Raw genomic sequence first — 22,648 nt, 5'->3', positions numbered from 1 at the left:
TTTGCATGCTGCTAGCCTTGTAGTTATTCCATAGGTGAGCCGTATACAAAGGTGTACAAAAGGCTTTAAACAGTGAGACCTTGACATGTACAGAACATTTGTGAAATTTTCTCATTAATATGTTTGCCTGGGCATACAATTTGCATCGTAGTCTATGGATGTCTTTATCAAGTTAACATTGTCAAGCAGTAAGTATCCTAACTAAATCCTAACCTGACATTTCATTAACCATAAACTCCTTGGTTTCCCTCCAGGTCTGAGGCTCTGTCTACGCTGCGCTCCCTTCACTCAGGTGGCTGGCTGGGCAGGCGTACGGTGGCCCTGAAGGTCCACATCACCCTGTATAGCCCCGCTGTCAACCTGTTCACCAGTGTGAGCCTGCTTGCAGAGCTGAGTCCCAGCGGTTCACTGCTGCCCTCTGCCAACATCCAGTCTGCCAGGGTCCACCACACTCCCTCTGTATGGGACTATATCATTATGGTCTGCCAGGTACAATGTTACTACCTTCCTTAAGCTTTGGAAAGACGGTGTGCTTCCATGGACCCATTCAGAAATAATGACACGGTAGCAGCTCCTGAATAGCCACATTGCACAAAAAGCCAGGGCCGGACTTTAAACATTATGTTAGATATGATCAAGTTTAGGTTAAAAATGGTTGTGTTTAGATGTTAGCCAAAATGAGATTGCGTGGCCTCAAACTCCTGCATTCTTAGCTTGAAGCACCACCAGCTCAGGAACCATGACCTACAGTAATAGCAGTCATCAGCCTACATCAAGAACACTAGTACCAATCAATGACTGAACAAATAGAAAACAATGCAGGTCCATCAGGATTTAATGGGAGAATGCAGATGCTGAACAATTTTTACATTAAAAAAAGAGAAGAAATGAATAATAAGAACTCCCTTTCCTCTTCCTCCTATTAGCTCCTCTTCCTCCTCCTCTCTCTGCTGCAACTCCGGCTTCATGTCCGCTCTGCTGGGCAGCAAGGGCTGATGGAATACCTGCTGACCCCCTGGACCTGGCTGGAGGTGAAAATGATAATAAAAATGTCACACCCAGTGTGAAGTAAGCGGTGCATCACACCCAGCCATTGCAAATACTGCAAATTAAAGATCAGGCAGAATGCTGATGTCTCTCTCCCTCTCTCTTAAATTAGTGTAATTTGTATTGCAAGAAGTGGCAGCTGCTAAAGCAGTACATACAGACATTCAGACAAGATACAAACACACAAAGTTTGTCAAAGTCAGATGTAGAAGTGGCTAGCACTTCTTACAAAATATGTATCAAACATGCACACACATGCACATACTCATGCAATCTTATACAGTATACATGTAGAAATACACATACAAACTCTCACGCACGCATACACGCACGCACACACACACACACAAACACACACACACACACACACACACACACACACACACACACACACACACACACACACACACACACACACACACACACACACACACACACACACACACACACACACACACACACACACACGCAGATATGAATATTGAATTAATCTCTCTCTCTCTCTGTCTCTCTGCAGGTGTGTCTGTTCATAGTAACCATGGTTTACTATGTTTATTACATCAATCACTTCATTGTCAAACTGAACTTTATGGACCTCCTGCAGAGACATGACTACAGAGAACAAGCTGATGTCAGCAACCTGGCCGTGTGGGAACAGGTGAGAATTAAACAATTCACTACTTGAATGGATTATCAGTGGGTTAAGATATTCTATGATTATTTTTTCTTACCACAGAATTTCAAATTAATGCTGAGATATGTTCTGTAGTTGACATAAGCTTAGTACAGTTTCACGTTCACGTTAACAAACATAATAATTGCATGTGTGCATCAAAAAATTGATTGATGTGTTGATTTGTGATTATCTTGTTGAACAAAATGTGTTCAGAAATAAGCCTTTGTTTGCTACAGAGTTTGTTTTATTAATTCATCCAAACCTCAAGGCAAAGATACATTAAAGGTACGGTAAGTGTTATTTAGTGTTAAATAGCTCTATATTCTGATCGTACTCATTGATATAGAGTGTTTGCTACAGTCTCTCCTTCTCTTGAGTCAATTTCAGTATTATTTGAGCTTATTATAATGTAAGAGATGATTATTACTGTATAGAAGACAATCAAATGGATGATGATGAAAATGATGCTGATGATGATACCACCATGTTTCTTTATGTCTCCAGTACATCCGTACTCTGCATGGCGGAGTGTTCTTCCTGGTGTGTGTAAAGTGTGTGGGTGTGTTCAGGTTGAACAGGACCGTAGCGATGGCTGCCAAGGTGCTCACCCTGTCACTCCAAACACTCTTCTGGCCCACGGTAAACACAGCCTCATCATGAGTAACACTGATTACAGTACATGTCCTATTTGTAACCAGTGGTGGAAGAAGTACTCATATTTTTGACTTAAGTAAAAGTATCAATACAGCAATGTAGAAATACTCTGTTACAAGTAAAAGTTTGGTATTCGCAATTTACTCGAGTAAAAGTACAAAGGTATTGGCATCAAAATGTACTTAAAGTGCCAAAAGTAAAAGCACTCGTTATGCAGAATGTCCCATTTCACAAGTTTTCAAATTTATAAAAATCTTTTGAAAATAGCCTAGGTTGAAATAGGGCTGAAATGGTTAATGTATGATTTGTAACAATAATCTAAAACTACAAAGTAACTAGTAACTAAAATTGTCCAATAATTGTAATGGAGCAAAAGTACAATATTTGCCTCTGGGATGTAGTGGAGTAGAAGTAAAAGTATTGAAAATTGGAAATACTCCATTAAAGTAAAAATGCATGTACTTAGTTACTTTCCAGCACTGATTGTAACATGTTAGAAAAACAGACAGACAGACAATTGATAGATTGAAGCAGGCCATGATGATCTGTTTATGGTCCTCCAGGTTTCAGGTTTGATCCTGGTGTTGGCGTTCTCCTGCCTGGGAAACCTGTTGTTCGTACAGATGTCCTGGGCCTTCAGCACCCTCCCCCTGTCCCTCGGGACCCTGCTGTCTCACTACAGGGGCCTCAGGGGCATGTCCTCGTCTAGTGGGCGTCCTTCTACCAGCCGGTCTGAAACCTTCTACCATGCAGCCCTGTGGCTCACGATCACTGTAGTGTGGACAGCATTGGTATGTACTGAACTGTAATTTCTTTTAATTGCCTTTATTTGGTATGTTTATGTGTGCTCTGATAAGCTCTATTCACAGCAGCCATATTGTGAAGACATTCACAGGTGTTACCAATGATACTAATGAAGGCTCTGTTCCATTCTGGTCAAACAGAGTCAGGGTGTTGATATTGTGCATGTTGGCTCACTGGAGACACTGCTACACCAGTGGGTCTAAAATGTGGGTCCAGGGACCCTCATGGTTCCTTAAGGGGTTTCCAAATGGCCCCTTACGGATGTGTAACTCTGAGAGTGTACAAATGGAACCAAATGTACCCGTAAGGGTCCATTTGGTTCCATTTGTACACTCTCAGAGTTATGGGGGTTGTGGAAATTGAAAAATCTGAGAACCACTATACACTAAATGGAACGGAGCCTTCATTAGTAGCATTGGTAACACCTGTGAAGGAAGTGATAATATGGCTGCTGTGCATAGAGCCTATTACAACATAAGATGAAAAGAGGAACAAGTGTATAGGAAAACAGTAATATTGTTAAGCACATTGTAATACATAGAAGTGTAAACTATTCTCACTCTATTCCACTTACATTGACCCAGTGCATTATAAAGCTTGAATGAGGTGGAATTTGGAGTCATTGCATTTGCAATTTTCTTTTGAGAATTTGAGATAGAAGTACAAATGTTAAATAATAGACATTTGAAAGGTAACAGAGTAGTTATAAGAGCCTTCTCTATAATTAGATGCAATAAATCATCAGAAAGCTTGTGTGTTGCATCCAGTGGTGGAAAGTAACTAATTACATTCACTCAAGTACTGCACTTAAGTACAATTTTGAGGTACTTTTACTTTACTTGAGTATTAAACTTTGGCTATTTGAAAATAGCTGATCTACAAGCTCTTGTAGATCTGCTATTTTCAAAAGATTTTAATAAGTTGTATACATGATACTGTACCTTGTGAAACGGGACATTCTGCATAATGAGTACTTTGACTTTTGGTACTTTTGATGCCAATACTTTTGTACTTTTACTCAAGTAAAGTTTGATTACTGTACTTTTACTTGTAACAGAGTATTTCTACATTGCAGTATTTATACTTCTACCTAAGCAAAGAAATGGTGTGCTTATTCCATCTGCTGTCCTAGTTAAATAAAGTAAAAAACCTTCCTCTGTGTCTGTTGTGGGCTGTAGGTGATTGGCGTGCTCTCTCCGTTGGTCAGAGCTGCTAAACGAGCTAGTCGTAGGAGAGATGTTTACAGCCTATCAGAGATCGGGATCTACATCAGAGAGAGGCTCTCTGTGCTCATTGGCCAACGTAGAGCCAGACGCACTGATAACCTCTCTACAAGCAAGGTGAGCAAACAGCATGGTATCCAGTTGACTGTGTTGAGTCATGTTCAGATATGAATAACATTACATTGTCGGGAAACAAATTAACATAAGTTGCAGGCATAAGCAGTGGGAGAGGGGTTCTCACATGCCCTTTTTACCGGTACAGTTTGCGGGATGATCCGTTCAGTATAGCAGTGGTTCTCAACCTTTTCAGGCTGCCTCCCCCCACAAAATAATCATATTTGAATTGTAAGAGTTGAGGCATTACATTTTGTTTGACTCGGTTCCACAGATAAATATTGTGAAAATAGCCGATCTACAAGCTCACAACGCCTCGCCTTGCGAGGCGTTGTGAGCTTGTAGATCGGCTATTTTCAAAAATGTTGCCTCTTTCTTATATTAATGACAATTTTGCCAATGTTTGACCAGTTTTTATAGCATAGTTGATTACTTTTGATGCAGTAATGGTCTTTTTTTTTAGATATTAAAAAGGTCTTAAAAGTGCTTAAATTGTCACTTCACTGTCATCTGGGGACCCCCCCAAAATCATGTGCAACCCACAGGTTGAGAACCACTGCAGTATAGTACAGTACTTGCTACTCCCGTGCGAGATATGACAGTAAGCACACGAGACTAGGCATTTGGTGATGAGAATTATCAATATAGCATCCATGCATCTGCAAGCTGGTAGACGGCTGTAGCTTAATCCTTTGAAATAAAAAAAAGAGGGGAACGAATGGTTTTCTACTGAGGAAAAGGCTATGAAAGAGACCATTTACAGGCAGAATAATAATTAGCGGTATCTCCGTCCCAAATTACGAAGGACCACCCTAAAGTCTTTGCATTGGTTCTTCAGTGCAGTTCTTTTTTAAATGTCCAAATTGTTTCCACAAAGTTTTAGCCCCTACATTGAATTTAGATGTCACCAGACATATCAGTGGGGCAGAGATCTATGACGATATGCAAGGCTATAACTCAGAAACGGAGAGTATAATTTCATTTCCTTTGAATTGCATACCTTTTCGTCCTCTCACTTTTTCTTCTTCTCCGTTCGTTTCCTTAGAACTATTACCTGGAGGAGTTTGAGAGCTTGGTGGATGAGTTGCTGTTCAGACTGAATGCTTTCTCCAACAGTCTGCATCACACCCTGCCTCCCAAGACCCATCAATATATGGACGACAGCCCTCCCACCTCCCGCATACACAGCCCTTCCAGCCTGGACACACAGGTGGGCAAGCCTGTGGGCTGACACACATTTACATGCATGTGCATACACAGTATACCTGCATATTGCAGTTTGAATGACGAATAATGACAAATAATGGAATTTGATTGAATTCAATACTGTATATTCATATTTAATATTATGTGCATTAATATGGTTTGGGGGTTGTCTCATGTGAGTGACTGTTCCCAAATGTATGCCTACACACGTAAACATTATACACGTGTATCTATACATATACAGTATACTGTATAATAAATGCACATGCATTCAGGCACAAGTTTACACACAAACACATCCATACGCAATATGATAACCTTCTGTAATAAACCAACAGTAAACCACACAAACACAAATGGACAAGCAAGTTGTATTGTTGGTATACCTGTACTGTTTTAACATATTAATATGCACATGTTGCAGTGCTCTGGTGTGAGCCCAAGATCAGAGCAACAGTCAGACGAAACGATACTAAATTACCTCACAGATGTCAGTGAAAATACTTTGACCCCGTCAGACTCTGGAGAGGACTCGCCTAGATCACACCTGCTCAGGTAACCTAACCTAACACTGTGGACTGTTGAGAATATAGTTATCACTGTTCTAAAAAAAAAAAAAACATGCATGCAAACGTTTATGCTTCTGTACTTTTCAAGTGTCAACTTGTCTCATATGACTTTATTTAACCAAACCACCAGGTCCCAACTTGGATCGGAGACCTTCTACTCCCTGCAGAGAAGAGATCACACGATACAGAGATCCTCCTCTGACAGGACTTTATGCGATTCTACTTGGCAAGCACAAATACCGTCTGAAAGTGCTCCAGCGAAATCCACTTCTCCCACAACAGACAGATACCTCCTGTCATCCTTAGGGGGACGAAACTGCCGGTCCCTCCCAGAGACAGAGCTCCTCCCTGGGGCTTGCACAGAAGACCACCTAGCTGGTAGGTGGCCAGTGGAACCCCCAGTGGAGAATCCAACAGGCCACTGGAACAAACTTACCGACAGTGGTTTGTCATGTGAAGGGACCAGGAACAGCTTCTGCAGTGGGACAGAGGTTTTGTCTGATGTTCAAACCACCAGGGGTTCCTATACAACGATGGTGGTGGAAGTTCTGATTCATGAAAGACCCAGACAGAGCAGCAGAGAGATGGAGAACCAGAAGGACCGCCGAGCCAGGACGGGTCCGACAGTGTTGAGACAGGGCAAGTCAACAGTCAATGGGTCAAACTAATTGAATGATAGAAGATACAGGTATAAGGAAGAAAATAAGTCTAGAGTCTTTGTTATGATGAAATATTGTATTGATGATGTCACATCGTGCCGGGGGAGGGGGGGGGGGGGTGTTTAGTCACATGTGTCATCTGTCATGTCACTTTACTGTACATACACAAAATGTTCATTTTCATTCTCTTCAAATCTAGTCATTGCAGTGGTTCTCAACCTGTGGGTCAGGACCTTTTTAATACCTAAAATAAATGACAAAAGACCATTACTGCATCAAAGGTAATCAACAAACTATACTATAAAAACTCGTCAAACATTGGCCAAATTGTCAAATAATATAAGAAAGAGGCAAACATTTTGAAAATAGCTGATCGCCTCGCCTTCACAATATTTATCTGTGGAACCGAGTCAAACTAAAAGTAATGCCTCAACTCCTACAATTCCAAGTGCTTATCAGGGTGGGGGGTCCCCAGTTCAAATATGATTATTTTGGGGGGGTTCCCCATTTCAATTGTGATTTATTTTGGGGAGTCCCCAGTCCAAATGTGATTATTTTGGGGAGTCGCAGTCTGAAAAGGTTGAGACCCACTGCTATATTGCGCTGAGCGGAGCAATAGTCACTGAGTTATGGCCATTTGAAGTGTTAAACGCTGCTGTAACACTCCTGTAGCGCCCCATATGTGCAATTGTTTTTGTTTTGTGTGGCTATTCATGCCAGACCCCTGAACAGTGTTTGTGCCGAGTTTGATGCGGATCAGAGCAACTGTGCCTCAGGTGCACTAGGATCAACATACACACTTTAACAACCTTTAATGTTGCTGCTATTCTTTGATGATTCTATTTTTTATTTCTTTGTTATTGTTTCTTTATTAGTATTGTTGCTACATTGACTGACGAATGTGCTCATACACAAGATCTAACAATAAAGATCTTGAATCAATTCATCACTTAAGCCCTACAGTATATTATATTTTCTGGTACGACGGTGTCGAAGGAAATGTTGACATGGATCCAGCCCTGGTGGCTGGTGGACACATGCAGCAACATTGAGTAAAATGGTTGTATGTCTGCTACATCTACAAGCACACTGGGGAACCAGATCAGAGCCAAAACTGCTCAGTTGAAGGCATTCTATCACGCTGTGTTACGGCCTGGTATGGAAACTGTACTGCCTGAGAAAAGATAAGCCTACAGAGAGTAGAGCCATCGGCAGAGTGCATAATAGGAGGCGAGCTCCCCGCACTCCAGGAACTGTACAAAAAGCGGTGTGTAGTCAAAGCCCAGCGAAAAAATATTATTGTGTATGAATGATTGATTTTTTTATTTTTAAGTGTCATGGTTCCAAGGAAGCCCAGCCCACATGGACTTACAGGACACTTTCACATTTCATTTGACACAGACAATGACCGAAATGAGCAAATGACAATTCACAAACAATGGTCAAACGAATAACCAACTAAAACACAAGCTACATACATGGCAGATTACATCATTGTTAAAACTATGGTATCGAATACTTAATTAGTTATGTTTCATTACTAAGAGGCACTCATTTTCACTATTTTACAGTATCGCTACAGACTTCATAACCTTCATAACCGTGACTTGAATACACACTGTAGGGTCAATCGCCTCTGTGTGTTTATGCCAGGGGGTTGTACTCTGTGCTATTGACTATGTTGAACCTCTCAAACACGACTGAATGATTCATTGACTCTACTTATTTTCCCACAGGAACATAATATGTTCATAATGTGCCCAGACTCTCTTTAGCCTCGCAATGCAATCCACTTTATTTATAAAGCACATTTAAAACAACAGTGTTGAACCAAAGTGCTGTACACTCAGTAAACAAATATAATATACTAAAAGTAAAATAATAGATAGGAGAAAGAAACACATAGAGGGTGCAACACATAGACACATTGCTTAAAGGAAACAGCAACTCTCAGTCTGAATCATCGAAAGCCAAGGAGTACACGTGAGTTTTCGAACAGTAAAATGATACCATACAAAACCACCCTACTTTATTGTTCACACAACTTGAATTTCACTCACATGGATGGAGAAGATTTAAGGGAATTATTTTCTGGTCACAACCAGGGGAAATATAGCTTTTATAGCTTCACCCAGCTGATGGCTGCTCAGATGGCCCAGGTGAGCTATGCGTGTCTTTGCTCAGGGACAAGCCTCATTCACATATGCAGTGTAACCTGGAATTTATCTAGACATTAACCACACAGGAGTAAAGAAACTCACTCACTCTCTGCGCTTGCGTTATAATTTTCAAACTACTGCAAACTACAAATTGCGAAATTGAAATAAACTAATAAAGCTACTTTTTCATTTACATGCACCCAGTAATTTTTATTTTCACAAAAAAAACGTTAATTAGTGTGGTTGCCCTAACAGGGCAACCAGACTATAGTACTCTATACACTTTCTTCCACTTCAAGATAAACAATATTTCGAACCGCATCTCCTCCCACAGTTTTTATCCCCTAATGTTGTGCCATATATCAAAATGACCATCTAAATCGGGAATCGTGCGCTTGTATTTTGCTAAGAGATTGGTTAAATAGTTTAATTGATATTGATTTATTAGTGCATTAAATTCACCCATCCACTTTAATGGAAAAGTGAAAAAACTCAAATTCAAGTATTTTTTTCTCAGAAACCGTAAGAGCTAGAGTTACCAGATTTGGAGGGAAAATTCATAATATTGTCCGAAATTAATGAAAAAAATATCACACCATTCGGCCTCATGGTGGCGCTATAACAGCCCCCTTTACGTTTTGGCCTGTAACTCTTGAACCGTAGGTCCGAAAATCAAAATTTCTTTTCACCTGGATTCCTTGGGTCACTACGCATCTCCCCATATAGGCCACGCCCATTTGCGTCAGGATAGATTTTTTGATATTGATTTATTTGTGCATTAAATTTCCCCATCCACTTTAATGGGAATTGCAAAAACTCCCATTCAAGTATTTTTTTCTCGGAAACCGTAAGGGCTACAGTTACAAGACTTGGAGGGGAGGTTAATAGTTTTTTGCGAAATTATTATGAAAATAATCACACCAGTCGGCCACATGGTGGCGCTATAACAGCCCACTTTACCTTTTGGCCTATAACTCTTGAACCGTAGGTCGTAAAATCAAAATTTCTTTTTCCCTGGATTCCTTGGGTCATTACGCATCTCCCCATATAGGCCACGCCCATTTGCGTCAGGATAGATTTTCCGCCATTTTGAATTTTCTTCAAAACACACTTTTTGCTCCTTTTCCTACAATGTTTTTCCAAATCTCACACAAATCGGTACACATGATCTCTGAGCCCATGCGGTAAACATATCCAAACGGCATTTTCATAGACCTTACCGTTCGTCCGTAAATGGCTTCCAAAGTTAGCGGGAGGGGCCCGTTTTACCAAAAATGCCAGAAATCACGAACGAAACGTCCGGTCAATCCCAAATTCAAATCACATGTCGAGGGTGGTTTACTCAACAAATCCCCAAAAACATTTCCACTTTGACCCATAGGGGGCGCCACAAATGCGCAAAATGTAACCGTTCGATGCAAAAACATTATTTCGGGGTGGATCGATCCTTTCAAAATGAAACGCAAGCGATCTCATGAGAGACGTGACAATGTAATTGGCGCAGCCTCCGACGTTATTCCTCCCGGCCTATTCCTCGAGTCCCGGCGGCCGCGACCCGCGACCGGCGTCGGCGCAACCACACTCTGCAATTTCCCCGGAATTGCGACGCGTCTAGTTTAAATCTGGTGTGCCTATTTTCTTTAAGGCCAATATCAACATACTCTGTGAAACACTCAATTTCACTGTGTAGGCACATTAATCCTCTGTATTGCGGCATGAAGATAAAAGTGTCTCTCATGAAACATAATTAAAAGTATTTGATACCATTGTTTTAACAATTGACCACTGGCCCAGGATCTGCCCACAACGTACCTGAGTAAAATATACACAATAATATTACTGCAATATTCAGAAACATTGTTACTCTGTTACTTGGAAGGTAAAGTGTACAATTTGTAAACTTTTGACCACAACCGTGTGTGTGTGTGTGTGTGTGTGTGTGTGTGTGTGGGTGTGGGTGTGGGTGTGGGTGTGGGTGTGTGTGTGTGTGTGTGTGTGTGTGTGTGTGTGTGTGTGTGTATTTTTTTTGGTTAATTAGTCCTAAATGGTTAGTGACACACATTTTGTTTAACACTGAGATGTACACACACATGTGTGTACATCTTAGTCACAGTATTGTACCGTCACCTTTTTTTTGACCCAAATGCTTCATCGCAATACCTGGTAGGCTTGATTTCTAACATAATTTTTTTTATATAAATATGTTACCGGTATATGATTTAAGGTTTGACATGTGACAGTGTTGACAGTGGCAGGAATCTCTGACTGTATAATCACCGACACCTTGGGATGTTTAACCCCAGGAACATGTGAGCATGTCCTGTACATTGAAATGATGTTGCTTGAACAAACTTCATTTCATATTTAAACAATACATCATGGGGGGATGAAGGTATTTCTCTTTAACCTATTTTCCTAAATTGTATCTCAAATTTGAAAGTATTGACATGTTCCTATGGATGATGAGGTGGTAAAATATATTACCTATTTTTTGCTGTGATACAATTTGGAAATGTTACTGTAATAGTAAGTCAACTACAATATGTTACAATACAACACTATTAACAATAAACATTATACTGTAACAACTGTTAAAGTTAAAAAGAAGGAAGCTAAATGATCAATTTTGGTCAGAAGCATTGTAAAGGTATGTACAGTATGTGCAATGGTTTATGGGATGAGTACAGTAGTTCTTTATAAATGTACAAGGGATGGGCATTTACCTTTTTTGTAAATGTGTAACCTTTGGAATGTGGGGGGTTAACCACGGTTTAACGCCATATGGCATCATATCAATAAATAAAGTTGCAGTCCTACTTGTGCACAGTTCAAATAGGGCCTAAAATATGTATTGTAAGATACATTCTGTCTATATCTCATTCTGTACTGCTGTTTTCTTCTCTTCAAATGTTTTTTTTATTAGGTATTTTAAATATTGTATGAGGAACAATTATATATTATATTTAAGTGATTTATTACATTAATATTTTGTTTATATGTATTTCTTATGACTTTATTTTGGTTAATTAGTCCTAAATGGTTAGTGACACACATTTAGTTTAACACTAAGATGTACACAGTGTTGTACCTTCACATCTTTTGACCCAAATCAAATGTTTTATGGTCATGCTTCTGGTGGGCTTGATTTCTGGCATATACTGTAACTCTTTACATAAAGATGTTACCAGTATATGATTTAAGGTTTGACATGTGACAGTGTTTAGCATGTAGTTAGTTAATTGACTGGAATCTGACTGCATAATCACCAACACCTTGGGATGTTTAACCCCAGGAACATGTGAGCATGTCCTGTACATTCAAATGATTTTGCTTGAACAAACTTCATTTCATATTTAAACAATACATCATGGGGGGATGAAGGTATTTCTCTTTAACCTATTTTCCTAAATTGTATCTCAAATTTGAACGTATTGACATGTTCCTATATAGAGGATATGCGTGTGACATCATCATCAAACCCGGAAGTTATGCAGGGTGTCTGAGTGTCAAAAAAATACTTTCTGGCCTTGACAGCCCATGCGTCCAAACAGAAAAGTTATATCTGATTGCATTAAACAACATTAAACGATGTTAAACTCATTTTGCATGTTTCTTTGCCACTCGATTTGCCACTCGATGTGCCATTCACTTTAAGCATGCGCATATCCTCTATTGATGATGAGGTGGTAAAATATATTACCTATCTTTTGCTGTGATACAATTTGGAAATGTTACTGTAATAGTAAGTCAACTACAATATGTTACAATACAACACTATTAACAATAAACATTATACTGTAACAAGTTTTTAAAGTTAAAAAGAAGGAAGCTAAATGATCAATTTTGGTCGTAAGCATTGTAAAGGTATGTATGTTGTCACGGCCCCTTGGCCTGGCTTGCAGGGCCTGTGTGGTATATGGTGTACTCCCCTATGTGTCTCTATCTCTCACAAATATCCTATAGGCGTCGGCCAACTTGGGGTTCCTCATTAGGCGCATTGGGAGCACCTGATCAATGCTCCCTGGAGCCCTATATAAGAGTGGGTGGCAGCCATTCCATGGATCCCTCTCCAGATGACAGCACCCTTTTGTTTCTTTGCCTTATGACTGAGTTCACACACTTTACAACACCCCACACTACATTGAACACACATCCATACATTGCTGACACTACTGATTACTGAATTACACACCTCATATCTTTTTTAAAGTATTATTTAAGTTCCTTTTGTTAATAAACCACTGTTACTTTTAAACACTGCCATCGTGTCCTCCTCCATTTGTCATGGCCCACGGGCCAGGTTGTGACAATGTGCAATGGTTTATGGGATGAGTACTTCTTTATAAATGTACCAGGGATGGGCATTTGTGCCTTTTTAGCCACATGCTGAAAGCAGCGCGGCTGTACAGACAGCACTAGTCCTAGTCCGACACCCGAGTGACACCTAAGTGTCATTGGCTGTCCTGGCTGTCCTTCACACTTCCCGCCAATGGGGAGACGGCTCTTTGCAGCACCCGCCTCTCCTCCTTTGACACCTATTTGTCATTGGCTGTCCTGGCTGTCCTTCACACTTCCCCCCTTTTAAGCCAATGGGGAGACGAAAATGTAATGGACACGTTAGTCAACGAATTAGACGAGACGAAAATGTCAGGGCGGGACGAATGGAGAAGAGATCCAATCAGAATTACTCTTTTTGTGGGACTAGTTGACCATAGTGGGACCATATTAGGGGCCAGCATGGACGAACACAAATCACAACAAGCCAACGCACGGAGTTACACGGTACAGGAGGAGAAAAAAAGTGTATTTAGTTGTTTTTTTAAAAATCCCATTAGTTATTGACGCGAGTCGCGTTATTATTCCGGTAATTTTAATGTATTGTGCATCCCAAAAGATAATTTATTAACCACGTTATGGGGCTGTAATGACTTACATTAACATCATAAAATAGCGTCTTTTTTTTACTGAGCGATCACTTCCGCATTTTTCTTCTTCGACGGTGTAAACAATGACTATGTCTATGTTGCCAGATTACCGAGAGAGAAATAAGCAACCAGGTCAATGAAAACAATCCCAAAGAACTAAGTGATTATTAGGCTACATGACCACTTTAAAACTATACGCAACGGCTATTTGAAAATAGACTATTTGGAAATAGCCGATCTACAAGCTGTCAAGCTCACAACAAATAAAAAGCAACTACTAATATTTACAAGCAACTTTACAGAAAACGAGGTCGCTTATAATAAGCATACAGGGCAACACTAGTTCTTGACGTGTGTTGTGGATCGCCGTTTTTTTGCATTTCTTTAGACAATCAAACACGTCTACACTAGCGTGTGTGTCACCTACATGGTCAATCTATATACCATTTTAAAGGTACGGGCCTTGTGATTAAAAGATAGCATCAAAACTGAAAGCTAAAATCAACGCCAAAGTCCGACATGTTGTTTCATGAAAATAGCAGATCTACACGCTCACAACACGTCGCACTGCAATGCCTTGTGAGCTTGTAGGTCGGCTAGTTTGGATTTCTGCACAGGTGCAGGCCATAGCTCCTTATACCTTATACTTATATAGGCCATATACTCATTTTATCTGAGATCAATTGGGTCATGTACTTATTTCTTGTCATTTGATACTAAAAATAAAACAAGACATGTTTCATATTACAACTATAAATCTGTAATGTATTGCACATTCAAACCTAAAATGTATTTGACAAAGACTAAAAGTCTATAAGACTAAGACTAAATGACAAAGACTAAGACTAAAAGACTAAGACAAACGACAAAGACTTAGTCTAAAATTAAAAGACTAAGACTAAAAGACTAAGACTAAAAGACTAAGACTAAAAGACTAAGACTAAAATATTTTGATATTTAGTCGACTAGACTAAGACTACTAAAACTATTTCAGAAGACTAAAATGGGACTAAGACTAAATGCCATGTTATTCAAAAGACTAAGACTAAGACTAAATCAGAATTTGTTGTCAAAATTAACACTGCTTCTTTGCAGCAGAGAGAGAGAGAGAGAGAGGGAGAGAGCCTCAGGCAGGAGGGTTAGCCTAAATGCTAGCGTGCTTCATTAGACCTAGTTTGGCTATTAAGTTATTATTTGGCCATGTTCACACTGACTTCAATCTTAGCTATGGTTGGGAAGACCCGTGTGGTGTCACAAAATGTTGCCACCACTTATATAAAAAACATTAGAGCGTTTAGCGTTGCAGATTCTGTGAATGTTGCCAGGTTTGGTGAGAGAAACAAGCAATCCAAAAAACAAGTAATTAGGTCTATGAAAAGATTGGGGCAAAAAAAGCCTGCCGCATGCGGCTTTATTATGACTTTGGTCATTTCTTGTTTGTAAATGTGTAACCTTCGGAATGTGCGGGGTTAACCACGGTTTAACGCCATATGGCATCATATCAATAAATAAAGTTGCAATGTTATCATTATTAATCTACTGGGAAGCTGTTCCAGAGTCTGGGCATATATAAACTAAAAGCAGCCTCACTGTAGGTTTTGGTCTTGGATTGAAGGACGATTAAAAGGAGAGAAGTAACTTCATGGTGTGCCTGGGTGAAAATAATTAGAGTCAATAATCATTCAGTCATGTTCCAGAAAAGTTTAACATAGTTAGGTACAGAACAACCCCCTGGCATGAACACACAGAGGTGGTTGACTGCAAAGGCAGTGTGAATTCAAGTTCTTTCATGATTTTTTTAAATGTATTTGATCATTAAAAATAAGACTGCAGTCATTACATACATTAAAGATAACTGAGGGTGAAAACACATCCATATCCATTGTGGTCCTCTAGTGTGACAATTAAAATACCACAAGATAAACACTAACCAACAAGATAGCAAGCAAAGACAATACAGTTAACGTAATGTACAGACAGCAGGGTAGTTATGTCAACATGCTATGATGTTTGTGTCATAAAAAGTTAGATACTGTTTTTTGCCCTGTCTTTCCCTATAGGACTGACCGTGGGTGCTACTGGGACGTAAGTTGGGGCTTGATCAACCCTGGCTGGGTCACCTGGGCGAGGGTGTATGTTGTATGTTGCGAGACCCGAAACACCCTATGACCCCAGGCTACAACACTGATGATGCGTCCCAGTTGCATCCATGTGATGTATTTCTTTATTAGTTATTCTATTTATAGTGGCTCATAGGAATTTATAGACTACGTGACAACCAGGAATAGTTTGGTGACCACAGGAGAGACTGTTGACAGCCGGAATGTAGACGGTATCCCGGGAGCAGTATGGGTTAGCGCCCCATGCTGTGTCTTCCGTGAGGAAGAATCCCAACAAACCCGCGGTGAGCCCTTTAGGAGGGCCATTCCATTCCAGCGTACCGCAAGCGGAGCTAATACCATTAGACGGCCCAATCTAGTGGTATCGGCCCAAGGAACCATCACGCCAGAAGGAAATGTTTGGATCGGGATGGTACAGAGGATCTGGTACAGCGCTCAGGTCCTGGACCTGGTGAGACGAAGGAGGAGCCCGGCCAGGAGACAACCCACAGAGCCTAGTCCCTCCACGTGCCAGAGCCTCTCCCGAGTCCCGGCAGAGTACTTCCGGAGAAGCGGACTGAGTGGCCCTGTCTTTCCCTATAGGACTGACCGTGGGTGCTACTGGGACGTAAGTTGGGGCTTGATCAACCCTGGCTGGGTCACCTGGGCGAGGGTGTATGTTGTATGTTGCGAGACCCGAAACACCCTATGACCCCAGGCTACAACACTGATGATGCGTCCCAGTTGCATCCATGTGATGTATTTCTTTATTAGTTATTCTATTTATAGTGGCTCATAGGAATTTATAGACTACGTGACAACCAGGAATAGTTTGGTGACCACAGGAGAGACTGTTGACAGCCGGAATGTAGACGGTATCCCGGGAGCAGTATGGGTTAGCGCCCCATGCTGTGTCTTCCGTGAGGAAGAATCCCAACAAACCCGCGGTGAGCCCTTTAGGAGGGCCATTCCATTCCAGCGTACCGCAAGCGGAGCTAATACCATTAGACGGCCCAATCTAGTGGTATCGGCCCAAGGAACCATCACGCCAGAAGGAAATGTTTGGATCGGGATGGTACAGAGGATCTGGTACAGCGCTCAGGTCCTGGACCTGGTGAGACGAAGGAGGAGCCCGGCCAGGAGACAACCCACAGAGCCTAGTCCCTCCACGTGCCAGAGCCTCTCCCGAGTCCCGGCAGAGTACTTCCGGAGAAGCGGACTGAGTGGCCCTGTCTTTCCCTATAGGACTGACCGTGGGTGCTACTGGGACGTAAGTTGGGGCTTGATCAACCCTGGCTGGGTCACCTGGGCGAGGGTGTATGTTGTATGTTGCGAGACCCGAAACACCCTATGACCCCAGGCTACAACACTGATGATGCGTCCCAGTTGCATCCATGTGATGTATTTCTTTATTAGTTATTCTATTTATAGTGGCTCATAGGAATTTATAGACTACGTGACAACCAGGAATAGTTTGGTGACCACAGGAGAGACTGTTGACAGCCGGAATGTAGACGGTATCCCGGGAGCAGTATGGGTTAGCGCCCCATGCTGTGTCTTCCGTGAGGAAGAATCCCAACAAACCCGCGGTGAGCCCTTTAGGAGGGCCATTCCATTCCAGCGTACCGCAAGCGGAGCTAATACCATTAGACGGCCCAATCTAGTGGTATCGGCCCAAGGAACCATCACGCCAGAAGGAAATGTTTGGATCGGGATGGTACAGAGGATCTGGTACAGCGCTCAGGTCCTGGACCTGGTGAGACGAAGGAGGAGCCCGGCCAGGAGACAACCCACAGAGCCTAGTCCCTCCACGTGCCAGAGCCTCTCCCGAGTCCCGGCAGAGTACTTCCGGAGAAGCGGACTGAGTGGCCCTGTCTTTCCCTATAGGACTGACCGTGGGTGCTACTGGGACGTAAGTTGGGGCTTGATCAACCCTGGCTGGGTCACCTGGGCGAGGGTGTATGTTGTATGTTGCGAGACCCGAAACACCCTATGACCCCAGGCTACAACACTGATGATGCGTCCCAGTTGCATCCATGTGATGTATTTCTTTATTTATTTATTATCAAACTAATTTAGTTTTTGTATTTTTTAAATGAAAAAAATATGTATATATACAAAATAAACAAAATGTCATGTGTTGGCAGATTATTCCTCTGTACTGCGACGCAATAGAGAAATGTATTTTGCCCATTAGGCTACTGAATCAAAAGGTTAGGTCTGTGGAGATACCTCCAGTAAAATAGCTATGAGTATTTGATACCACAGTTTTAACAATATTGTGTAAGTGCTTATGTGTGTCCAACAAGGTTTGTTTTAATATTCAGAGACATTGTTTAATTTCCAAGGAAACTCTTGTTACTTTACAGTGTCGACAATAACTGAAACGTCACCAAAACTCATGTCATTAGCATGGAGGCCAAACAGTGATCAGCATGTCATCTGCATCTCTCTGTGTGTGTGTGTGTGTGTGTGTGTGTGTGTGTGTGTGTGTGTGTGTGTGTGTGTGTGTGTGTGTGTGTGTGTGTGTGTGTGTGTGTGTGTGTGTGTGTGTGTGTGTGTGTGTGTGTGCACCTACAGTGCAAGCAGTCCACGTGTGTACTGTATGTCCTCACCACACCCACATGCTGAGATACCAAACTGTATATAAGAGCATCGGTTTCTCCTCTTCAACACAGGAAGGTGGACAACACAGATCATTCTACTGAAGGTTTGAGATGTCTCTTCTCCTCTCCTCTCCTCTCCTAGTTGTTACTTCTCTTCAGAAGTATATGTTTAACCTGTCTCTCTCTCTCTCTCTCTCTCTATTGAAGGCAATCATCAACATCATCATCATCATCATCATCATCACCATGAAGCTGCTGCATGTGACTCTACTTCTCTGTGCTGTGATGGCTCTGACATCAGGTGAGAGAGAGAGAGAGAGAGAGAGAGAGAGAGAGAGAGAGAGCATTATTCTTTCACAGTGGACTAGTCAGTTGGTCGCATAGCTGCATGTGTCCACCAGGGCAGAATCACATTCTTAACAGTCTTCCACCGCATAGGCAGAATTAAAGGTGACTGCACCTTATTCTGCAGTCACACCGAACTTAAATTCTGCCTATAAGGTGGATTTTGCCAATGCTTTTCAATGGGAATGGAGCAGGGGTTTTTTTGCCAACAAAACGCTCTGTTCCCATTGAAAAGCATTGGCAGAATCCGATGCATATGGCAGAATTAAAGTTTGTGTGGCCGCACCCTTATAAATTTAATTAATTGACAAAGACGTCCTCATTTTAATATTAATTTCATTTAATTAAAATGATTTTAAAATGTTTTAAGTTTTAACTATAACAACCTTGGTGTCTTGTGGAGTTGGTGAGCTGAACTCATGGACTCTTGGTCTTGGGGGTGTTAAGTGGAGAGCATACTGAGCTGGGTAATTCCTAGTGGATGGAGTGACTCTGTTGCTGACATCAGCCACCAGACTAACCAGCAGGGACATGTAGTCATCAGCTCTGTCAATGGAGAGAATGAGTTGTCCTTGGGGAGGTTAAAAATCTGGATCAAACAGGGGGACAGAGTTCCGTCCCTTCCCCTTCACCATTGATGACATGTGTGCAAGTCCAACTTTTAAACACGCTCATTACTGCCATGGATTTAGGATTGTTTCTTTATTCTGTTATTGTTTCAGCAAAATGTCGATCAAGATGTCCACCTGGATGGATGCAGCACCACGCTCGCTGTTACAAATACATTGGAACTAAAATGACTTGGGCTGATGCAGAGGTAAGTTGTTGAAATACAGAACATATTGGCAATGTTTATTCATCTTGAACTTTGTGCATAAACTGTGTATATGTATGTATGTATGTATGTATGTATGTATGTATGTATGTATGTATGTATGTATGTATGTATGTATGTATCTAGTGTATTATTATTTATCTTGCCTCTTTATTTCTTCCTGTAGAAAAACTGTTTGGCCCAGTGTGGAAACTTGGTATCAATAAATGACGCAACAGAGAACAGTATAGTAGGAGCCATGGCACAAGCTAACCAAAACAGCGTTTGGATTGGAGGCCATGACCATGCACAGGTACAGTATGTAACCATACATTTTGTATGGTGATATAGATAGGCTAGTGGTTCTCAAACCTTTTCATGTCAAGGAACCGGAACCCCAAAAATGATATGTATTTGGCTGCAGACCCCATCATCTCAAAAATAGATTTGAGTTAAAAAATCTCCGCTTAAAACAAATTATATATATTCAAGCTAGATTTGCATTTTATTTCTTTTTCTTATTTTTTTAATAGCAGATCTACAATATGAGCTTGTATTATCTGCTATTCTTGAATAGCCAAAGTATTAAATATGGTTAAAGTGGTTGCAATTATTGTGACATTATATTAACTAATTTTGTTGGGGACCCCCTGTTGAGAAACAATGATATATCAAGTACTGGGGTTGAGTAGTACTTTGCCCACCACTGATTATCTTCCACTCTGCTGTCCTCTAGGAAGGCTTCTGGTTCTGGAGTGATGGTACCAAGATGACACATACAAAATGGGCCAAGCGCGAACCTAATAATGCAGGGATAGGAGGACAAGACTGTATACAGATGTATAGTAATGGTAAATCACAACAGGCTGAATTCAATTCAAACTAGAAAGGAGATAATAGTATACTGTATATAATAACAACTTGGTGAAGATTACATTACTGTAATCTATAAGCAATTCTGTCTTTCTATCTTTTCAGGTCAATGGGACGACTATTTCTGCGGTCGAAAAAAATCCTCCATCTGTGTTAAATCCCTCTGAGGCCCTTCCACTAAACACATACTGTAGACAAGATGCACATGCATACACACACACACACACACACACACACACACACACACACACACACACACACACACACACACACACACACACACACACACACACACACACACACACACACACACACACACAGAGACATTCACACAGAATATGATTTGGGCGGTACAGTGCATCCTAAAAAACAGAAGCTCAATATATTTTTTTGAAAGAAAGATGACATCTGAATGACGACTGGTTTCCTTCATATACCAAAGTATCTGATAGATCAGACCAGCCACAGTGTGGATGGATCAATGTTTGCAATGGAATCCATCACACAACGTATGTGTGTGTGTGTGTGTGTGTGTGTGTGTGTGTGTGTGTGTGTGTGTGTGTGTGTGTTAGTATCCATGAAAATCTATCTGTCTTAGCTACTATACTGCTTTGCTATTGCTGTAACTCTATTGAAGGAATATTAACTGGATGGAGTGACTCTTTTGTCTTGTGCTGATAATAAGAGGAACAGGAATTGCTTTTTAGGCTTTAGGCTTCTTTTCTTGCATCAATAAAAGACAAAAAAATAATAATCTTGAAACAAGCCAGTGTCTGTGTGATTCAGTGTGTACTTACCTACATTTTAATGGAAAATGTACTGTATTCTTCCACAACTTCACATAAGGCACAACATAGATCAGTATTCTCTGTCATTTGGTCTACAATTAATTTACTGTCTATGTACTGTAGGTACAGAGATAGATCAAACTGACGAACAATCTTGTATGTTCACTGGTTGTATTTACTTGTACATGCAAACAGTAAAGATGAACTATCATTATTTAGCTGTCTAACTTGTCTAAATGTTGCATGATTCTGTCTGCGCAACACATTTCCCTAAAGGTAGCCTATAATAAAGTTCATATTGACTAACTGAGCTGTTAATTAATTCAAATACATTTACCAGTAGCAAATAAAGTCATTCGTTTTGCCAATTACGTTTTTATAAAAGTAATTTATATTAATGTTTTACTGGTGGAGAGAGGTCTCAAACTGTAGTCAGGCTTAATTTTGAAGGAGTGAAATAAAGTACAAAAATAAGCACAAAAAGGGATCACGGATGGATAATGTTTTGAGATCTGATCTCCAATGAAGGCACTATACTATTTTTATACAGGACTTTGTTTTTCACACCATCATGGAACAGTGTAGGATGCAGTGAGTTACATGTATGACCTGTATCTACGGGTTAGTATAGGAAGGCATGATTAGGAGAGGAGAGCTATTTTCACTGTTTTTGAAGAAAAATATAGGCTATTGACAAAGACTAAAACTATGGACATTTTCTCTATGATTATAGTTTTAATTCGTTTTGAAAGCAGACAATATACCGTTTCAGTTACTGTAGTTATCTTTTTTTTTGTAAAGCCGAGTTTGCATTTTTATATCAGTTAACTAAAATGTTTTTTTCAATTCTAGTTTTTGTTATTTCATTAGTTTTAGTTAACTATAATAACCCTGGTGACAACTCAAGTGCAGAGACTGCACTTGATTATTTTCCAGAAAAAAACTTAATTATTTAATCACAAAAAAAATAGAAATGACCAGAAGTTCAGTATACAACAAAAGTCACAAGAACAGTCACTAAATTCTAAAAGGGTTATACCAAACTCTCAATTATTCTTAACACAAGAAAACCCCAAACCAAAAATCA

General features: G+C 40.6%; 1 protein-coding gene across 1 annotated transcript in view; it reads left to right on the top strand.

The window, feature by feature from the left end:
- pkd1l1 (polycystin 1 like 1, transient receptor potential channel interacting) overlaps nt 1-6,961 on the top strand; it is a gene marked incomplete at both ends in the record, with an annotated part of 78,148 nt that extends 71,187 nt beyond the window's left edge. Inside the window, 8 exons of the mRNA XM_084048678.1 lie at nt 255-489; nt 1,565-1,705; nt 2,293-2,383; nt 2,948-3,168; nt 4,360-4,521; nt 5,564-5,740; nt 6,149-6,279; nt 6,424-6,961. Coding sequence (XP_083904804.1) covers nt 255-489; nt 1,565-1,705; nt 2,293-2,383; nt 2,948-3,168; nt 4,360-4,521; nt 5,564-5,740; nt 6,149-6,279; nt 6,424-6,961 — 1,696 coding nt within the window. The remainder of the gene's footprint in view (nt 1-254; nt 490-1,564; nt 1,706-2,292; nt 2,384-2,947; nt 3,169-4,359; nt 4,522-5,563; nt 5,741-6,148; nt 6,280-6,423) is intronic.
- Between the last annotated feature and the right edge of the window lie 15,687 nt (nt 6,962-22,648).

The sequence above is a fragment of the Gymnoscopelus microlampas genome (assembly GCF_963454915.1).
Source record: "Gymnoscopelus microlampas genome assembly, chromosome: 22".
Taxonomy (NCBI): Eukaryota; Metazoa; Chordata; class Actinopteri; order Myctophiformes; family Myctophidae; genus Gymnoscopelus; species Gymnoscopelus microlampas.
This window is presented reverse-complemented; position numbering and strand designations above follow the sequence as displayed.